Source organism: Gordionus sp. m RMFG-2023, chromosome 5 (genome assembly GCF_954871325.1).
Source record: "Gordionus sp. m RMFG-2023 chromosome 5, tfGorSpeb1-WG-v2, whole genome shotgun sequence".
Taxonomy (NCBI): domain Eukaryota; kingdom Metazoa; phylum Nematomorpha; class Gordioida; order Chordodea; family Parachordodidae; genus Gordionus; species Gordionus sp. m RMFG-2023.
This window is the reverse complement of record NC_088779.1, coordinates 9,953,581-9,961,503: the sequence shown is the minus strand read 5'-3', so window position 1 is coordinate 9,961,503 and position 7,923 is coordinate 9,953,581. Positions and strand designations below refer to the sequence as shown.

The 7,923-nt window shown below is 27.6% G+C and overlaps 1 protein-coding gene across 1 annotated transcript; it reads right to left on the bottom strand.

Annotated features, from left to right (window-relative positions):
• Positions 1 to 878: 878 nt before the first annotated feature.
• Positions 879 to 7,851, bottom strand: LOC135929870 (uncharacterized). Its single transcript, XM_065466604.1, has 6 exons — positions 7,818 to 7,851; positions 6,574 to 6,663; positions 6,071 to 6,201; positions 2,054 to 2,219; positions 1,214 to 1,381; positions 879 to 1,079 (listed from the first exon to the last, which is right to left on the bottom strand). The coding sequence occupies exons 1-6, from the start codon at positions 7,819 to 7,821 to the stop codon at positions 910 to 912; spliced, it is 729 nt and encodes a 242-aa protein (XP_065322676.1). The 5' UTR covers positions 7,822 to 7,851; the 3' UTR covers positions 879 to 909.
• Between the last annotated feature and the right edge of the window lie 72 nt (positions 7,852 to 7,923).

Genomic DNA, 7,923 nt, shown 5'->3' with positions numbered 1-7,923 from the left:
TGATTTATTTTTAAGTTATAATTGAAAAAATTTATTAAATAAAATAGTATTCTCAGAAAACTTATTTTTATACAAGTGAAAAAGTTGATTTAGAACAAAAAATTAACTCTATCTTTATTAATTTAGGTAATTCAAAAATAGCATTATAAAATATAGTTTTCTATACAGACATAAATATTATTTTAAGTTTTGATAATTTAATTAATTAGATTCCAAAAATAAATTTTATTTGGTTAAAATATTTCAGTAAAATCGCCCGAGTGACCTAGTGGGTTTATGATATGCTTGGAAGCCGAAGGTACCAAGTTCAATCCTGATAAGGAACTGTAAAAATTTCTGGTTTTTCTTCAATGACTGATGTGTAAAGACATATAAAATAAATTACTGAGCTTAGAAATGGCACGGTGCTAGGATACTTGTCCAAAAAACCAAATGAAAAATACAAAAAAAAATATAAATATGAAAGCTAGGGCGTTCCCTCCAAGCGACGCGCAGGGTGTAGACCTCTAAAGATTTAAAAATGTCTCTAAAACCCTGAGCAGAATTGTAATTATCTTTATTTATAGGGTGAATTGAGTGGGAAAATATATTTTTGGGATAGGGTTTGTAAATATATTTTTTTTACTATTTCTTTTATGAAAATTAATTTCATAAGATTGAATGGAAACGAAAGTTAAGACCTAATAATAAAAACTCTGAAAATATAATAAATGGCGGGTTAAATATTTTTATTTCTAGATTAAATAGGCGGTAAACTCTTATTCTTTTTAAAAAAAATGATTCTTTACAATCCTATACACTCTTTATTGAACGGATGGTCAGTCTAGGTTAATATTAATGTCGTAGCCCAAATATACATTTAAAAAAAACAATTATTCTGTTAAATTTTATTTCCCAAATTTCGCTGGTTTAAAGACATGTATTATTGTGCAACAAATCTGAATCAGTTTTGAAAATAGAAAAAAATGTATTATACAAGGAATCAAAATTGTTAAAAATCATATTTTGAGTTGAAGGAAATGCGGCTATTTCCGTTCGATTGATGTCTGGATTTCCGACAAATACGAATGTGTTTAAATCTAATAATATTTTTGTTTAAAAACGATATTTTCATTTTGAATTAAAATATTATGCCATATATCAATTTTGTATGATCAAATAGAATGGAGGTTTGACATTAAAATAACAATTTTTAAAGATTTTTATTATATACTTCTTTCTCCTAGTTTTTGTGCTTTCTGAAGAAGAAGTGGGTCATTCCAACGTTCTCTATCACTAAAAATTATCAAAATTTTATAGGTATCTCGATTGCCGAACGCAATTAAAGCTTCTTCCATGGCGTTTCTTAAATCACCGTCCGATCTGTTTTTTTGTGCTAAAGCTTAAATGTTAGAGAAAGATCAAATATGATAACACAAACTAATTATATTTTTTTATTTTTGATCATTTGTTAAATTTTTTTGGTTCATTATATTGTTACATTTTGTTACGAGTTACTAAATCTCTCTACATATTTACAATATTAAATTGTAGCCCGACAAAAAAATTTTCGGACCGAGCCAGAAAAATTGTGCAAAATTTATTTTGGCCGAGTGGAAATTTTTAAAATGTTTTTAAAGATAATAATTAGGCAAATTTATGTTGTTTTCTTTCATAAAGATTTATTACGGGCTGGGCCGTAAAACTCGGCAAATTCTACAGGCCCGTTAGCGTCGGGACTTCCTTTGCCTACCTCTAGCATACAGTACTAGGTTTGGATTCCATTCTCATTCAGTCAGTTTAAAAATAATATATATTTTGTATAATTATGAATTTTTTAAAGAAAGTGTTGTTGTTATATAATTAATGAAAATGGATAGGTTAATGGACCTTAATTATATATCCGGATTGATTAAGTTCAAAATATCCTTCTGGCCGAAATTTGAATAAATTCAACGATTACATAAGGTTGATATTAACCGTATTATTTTTAAACATAAATTATTTACATGATTAAATAGGAGAATGGGATGGGGGGGGGGGGGGTTAATTAAAAATGTTTAAATATTAGCACCTTCTTTCCTGATCTTGCAAAAATATTTCATAAATTGAGTATAGTTATTGATCCCGGATATCTCCATTTGTCTAGAATTATTTGAACGAATATTATCTTGAATTAAACCGATCCTTATAAACTTTTCCTTGGATGGTATGGATTTAAAGATATGGGCTACCACAAACTTTATAATAAATAGGTATATAACAATTAAAATTAAGAAAACAAATATAAATATATTATATATGTCGTTATGAGATTTGGGATCAATGATGTATAATATATACTACTAGATAGGCGATTTATTTATGTAGCGACATTTTGTGGTTTGTAAGTCGATTAAATGATATAAATGATGTTTATATAGGTTATTGGGAGCCATTTTTAAATTTGGAAAATCTGATTTGAACCGGAAATGTATTCCAGCATACGTAGAGTAATTACCTATATATTTCAGACAATTTTTATCATTAATTTTTGTGTATTAATTAATATAAATAAAAAATGAATATAAGTTAAGGGTAGTTCAAATGTTGATAAAATTGTCTGAAACTAAAAATTATGTTATAATCTATAAGTGCTGGAATACATTTACGGTCAAGTGTAATTTTTTAAATTCCCAATATGATATATACACAATATAAAAATCTAGTTCAATATAATGTTTTTAAAATTTCGATTTAACCGATTTTTTTAAAAAAATCTAGACAAATAATTATTTTCTAAGCCTCAAAATTTTGACGATAGAAGCCAGAAAGGTTTAATCCTCTTCTAGCGAAACTTTGAAGCTTAGATAATATTTTAGTCAACTTGATTTCGATTTTTTTATAAAACGACTAATTTATCAATATAAATCTATCAAAAAGGTTTTTGGACCCATCTCTAAAATGAACGAAATTTAGCATGACTATTCTGTAAATCAAAATTTTAGAGCTCTAGCTTAATCAGGTCCAAAGATGTACGTCTTCAAAGTCGAAATTCGTATTATTTTTAAAAATAATTAAGAGAGAGTTAAAATTTTATATCATTAATAGCCCCTAAAATTCTACAAGAAAATAACAAATTTTTTTTTTATCTTTCACCTTTTCTGGTGGTAAGCTCCTTCACTTATTTATTATATTAATAATCATGCTATCTATTTTTATCTTTGTATTTCTGATCGATTTCATTTGAATCGATCACCGATGTATCATTTTCAAGAGTATCTTGATCTCCCACCGGTGTATCAAATCAGTATCGACCAGTTATCCTACCTGAGTATTCCCAACACGTATCAAATCGACAGATATTCCATTCCTGATCTCCCAATATATTTGTATTTCTGATCGATTTCTTTTGTATCGATCACCGGTGTATCACGAGGCCAAAGTATCTAGATCTCCCCCACCGGTGCATCAAATCAATATCGACCAGATCCCATCTGAGTATTCCACTGAAAATCGACAGATATCCCAATTCTGATCTCTCCCACTGGTATCAATACCTATGGATCTCCCACCGGAGTATCGTTATCAAGTCCATTGTAATTGGTAAACATTAAGCTTGAACGGCCGCCGAGGTCACCATCATCCCAGCATCCTAGCGCTGGCCAAGAAATCGTTATCATCTGACACACGAGTTCAGCTGGTCATCTTTCTTGGTTTATTAAACAAGTATCCTAGCACCCGGCTGTCCAAACCTGTCGGTGACCGGGGTGGCACTCAACTCAGAAATTTATCATATCATATGTCTAAAGTCATACACCATCGAAGAAAAACCCGAAAATTTTTAGCTCCTTACCAGAATTGAACCTGGGACCTTCGGTTTACAAAACTTCATCACACACCACTGCACCACCCCGGCGATTAGAAAATATCAAAAATAAGTTTAAAAATTTTAAGTGATTTTTTATTTCCGGTATAATAAAATATTATTGTTGAGAAGGGATTTTTTTGGGTGTTATAATATTCGCTAGAATGGTTATTACCTAAAAATTTAACTGTTTAATCAAAAAAAAAAATTTAGATTTTATAATTTTTTATAAATAAACAAATGTGAAAAATCATTATAATATAATATTAAAAAATCCATTGAGTAACCAATACGATGTCATGGGGCGTGATGTAAGCAAGCAGCCCATACAGATATGAATTAGAGATCTGCAAAGTTAGGCCCGGCCCGTACCCGGCCCGAGGCCTAATTTTATTTAAAATAATCGGGTTCGGGCCGGGCCTAATATTTTTAAAAAAAATTTGGGCCGGGTCGGGTCGGTCTTTGGACATTTTTTTAAATATATCTAAATTTATCAATTTTATATTGAATTTTTTATGTAAAATAAAAATATTTATTTTATTTATTGAAACTAAACGACATATAACATATGTCCTTTATTTTGAGTAATTATAAAAATTAATTTCTATATTTAAATAAATTCGGGCCGGGCCGATAAATTTTTTATAAAAAAATTTTAAATTCGGGCCGGGCCGGCAAAACTTTTTTAAAAAAATTTCGGGCCAGGCCGAGCTTGAAAAATAAGCCCGATGCAGATCACTAATATGAATATCACTAGGAAGCTGTAATGTAAAATAAACTATTTTAAAATTTTATATACAAAACTATTATAAAAAATATCTCTTATCTTTATCATATTCTATTTTACGCTTGTTAATAGAATTTCATGAGAAATTTATAGGTATATTCTTTCGTTGTTGTGAATCTTTTATCCTTATTATCTGATGTCACTCGTTGGGTAAAAGAAGGATGTGATGGCCCATGGGGATGTAAAATAAAATATATATCTCCTTAGTAATTTCATTCTTTATAGTGTGTGGCTAACCACCAAAATTGTCATAAATACATAGTTAGAAAAAAGACCGGTCCGGATCCTGATCCTAAATAAAAAGACCCATCGGATGTATTTATAACGATTTTTAGTGTTTAATCAAAGTAATAAAAAAGAATGAAATTAATGAGGGATATATATTTCATTTTACATTCCCATGGACCACCATTCTTCTTTTACCCCACAATTGAAGAAAAGAGATGGCTGCCCATTCAAAAAGATTTGGTAAATTTAATTCCATATTTTTTAATTCATTTGTAAATAAAATTATTTAACTTGTAAAAATTGATTATAATATATATTTATATGTTATTGTGACAATATTTTGCAACTCATTGAATTTAATTTGCAAATAAATTCAAAAATTTGGAAATATTTTCCAATAAATCTATACAACACTGTAATAACGATTGTAGATCCCATAACATAGACAGGACATACTTATTTGACAATATAGCGTCCTAATAATAATACTATCTGTATGGACTTCTGCTTACATATCGCCCCAAGACATCATATTGGTTATACTCAATGGATTTTTTTTATTTTAATTCCAATAATATACATATTTTAATTAAACATAATTTTTAAATATAGCGCCATTTATATTATATTTTTTATTTATATAAATAATAAAAATTTAAATAAAACTTAAAAAACAAAAAATGGCTATGGAAATTTTGGTTAAAAAGTTAAATATGAAGGTAATAAACATTCATAGCGAATATCAAACACCCTAAAAATCCCTTTTCACCAATGTTAATTTTTTATTTTTACAGGAAATAAGAAGGGAATTTTTTAATTTTTTATAAAATATTTTCCAATGTATAATTTTAAGGACTATAAAATGAATATAATTTGTAACTCTATCTTAATTATTTTTAAAAGTTATAAGATTTAATGAAACTGATAAATTTCGACTTTGAAGGCGTATATCCATGAATCGGTTCAACTCGTTATAAAATTTTGATATTATTAAATATTTATAACATAAATAACTAACATAACAAGTTTCATTCATTTTTAAGATGGTCGTCCGAAAAACTGGTTTATTTGTAAGAATGATCCCACTACTTTCAAATCATCACTGGACTACAAAAGATCTGTTCTTTTAGGTATAAACACTACGTTTTTAAAAATTAAAATTATTTAAGAATTTATCAAAACTTTTTTATTTTTTCTCCAAATAAGATAAATAACAATATTTAAATAACTTCAATACAATCTAACGATGCTTCGTAGTTAGCTTCCATCTCAATGTTTCCCGATTTAATATCTATTACTATAATTGTCTCAATGATCCGATGACTGATATTTTTCAAGAATCTACCAAATTTATCGATGCCTATTATAAAGATAGTATAATTAGAAGAGACCTGCAGGCCCGGCCCTAAGCAGGGGTATATAAGCCTAACGGTATTTTAATTTTTTGAAATATATCCGGGCCTAAAAATTTTTGTTAAAAAATACCCAGGCTATGCCGAATATTTTAAAACCAAATATTTTAAATTGCCATTAATAACTATAAAAATTAAAAATAAATATAATATTTTTAAAAAAATTCGAGCAGGGCCTGAAGATATATAACCTCGCCGGACCGAGCTGAAAATTTTTTTAATAAAAAATTTTAGTCGGGCCGTGCCGTGCCAATTATATTTTTACAGGCCTCTAATAATTAGTACATTTCACATAATGAAAGAAAATAAGAAATATCTACTTTCGAGGTCTGTTTTTTCGACCGGGGTTGAATTGAAGAATTGAATGGCGATTATAAATAAATATATAATCGTTGCGAAACAATGTAATTCTAATATTTATTAATATATAAGTGATATATTTTAACTTTTATTGTGTATATATAGATATATGCGCCAACGCATTTATTTCTCAACTTTAAATCATTTTTTGAACTTTTAAATTTTAAAATTTTTTACCGAAAATGTATTTCAACGTGTTTAGAATGTCTACCTTATTAATTCAAGATAATTTTGCATAACTCGCAAGTAGGGCTATTTATTTTTAATTATGCATCTAATATTCGATTTGTTTCAGATAATTTGAATGAGGTAAACATAAACAGCTTGTGAAAAGCTTTTATTTGCTTGTTATAAATCTCATATCTTATAAAGAAGAAAAAAATAGGAAAAACTTTTTGCCTTAAGAATTGGGTTGGCATTATAAATTAAATTAATATGCATTTTAACTTCGTAATAACTTGATCGCAAATGTTGTATTATCAGATAATTTTAATAATTTTTTCGCTTTTTAAAATTAGGTTTGGACATCAATTAGTGAAATCTTAAGATTTCAGCAAAAATTTTCTGGCTAAAATTAAGTTAGCCTTTTTTAAAAATCGGCTCAAATCGAGGTGTTTAATAACACTAGTTCTAAGTTTCAATTTTCTACTCTATAAGGGTCAAATTATAAATAAATTCATTATTTTTTATCGTTAAGCAAAGCCATTATCTGATGATTCATAAAGTTAACCTAACAGTACTATAGCTGGAGATTCTGAGTAAAGACCCACACTTTATGAAGACTCTTTATATCATATATAAAACTGAGAATTATGAAAATAAGTTTTTGGCCTAAAAATATTATCTAAGCCTCAGGGCTTTCTCCGAAGAGACCTCAGCCCTAGAATAAGCGTGGAAGAGCCTTAGGGTTTAAATTTTTTCGATATATGACTGTATATAACCGATTACTCAACTAGACCCTTCAATACCAGTTCAAAATTACATCTTAATTATTCGCCATGTTAGAGCATATCTTTCTATTAAATTACGTTTTAATAAAAATTAGTCAGTAAGTAAAGGTTATAATCATAATAAATTTTTTATAGATTCATTAAAATTATCGGAAAATTGATTTTAAAAAAACAATTATAATTTAATTATATTATGATTAAAAAGTAATCTAATTAGAATATCAAAATGTCTACATAATATATTAATAATTTACTCATGTTCACGAATAATGTTGAAATATTTTTGAAAGTATAATTATCTAAAATAATAATTCAAAAAAAGCAAACAGCTGCTAGTTTTTTATTTGTCTATTTTTATTT

Bases quoted from the DNA above. Each gene is read 5' to 3' on its own strand.
- LOC135929870 (XM_065466604.1), bottom strand. The intron at 2,220-6,070 runs GTTATTTAAATA...TTTATTATAAAG, and splicing joins CATCGTTAGATTGTATTGAA to TTTGTGGTAGCCCATATCTT. The intron at 1,382-2,053 runs GTGCTAATATTT...CTAACATTTAAG, and splicing joins TTGCAAGATCAGGAAAGAAG to CTTTAGCACAAAAAAACAGA.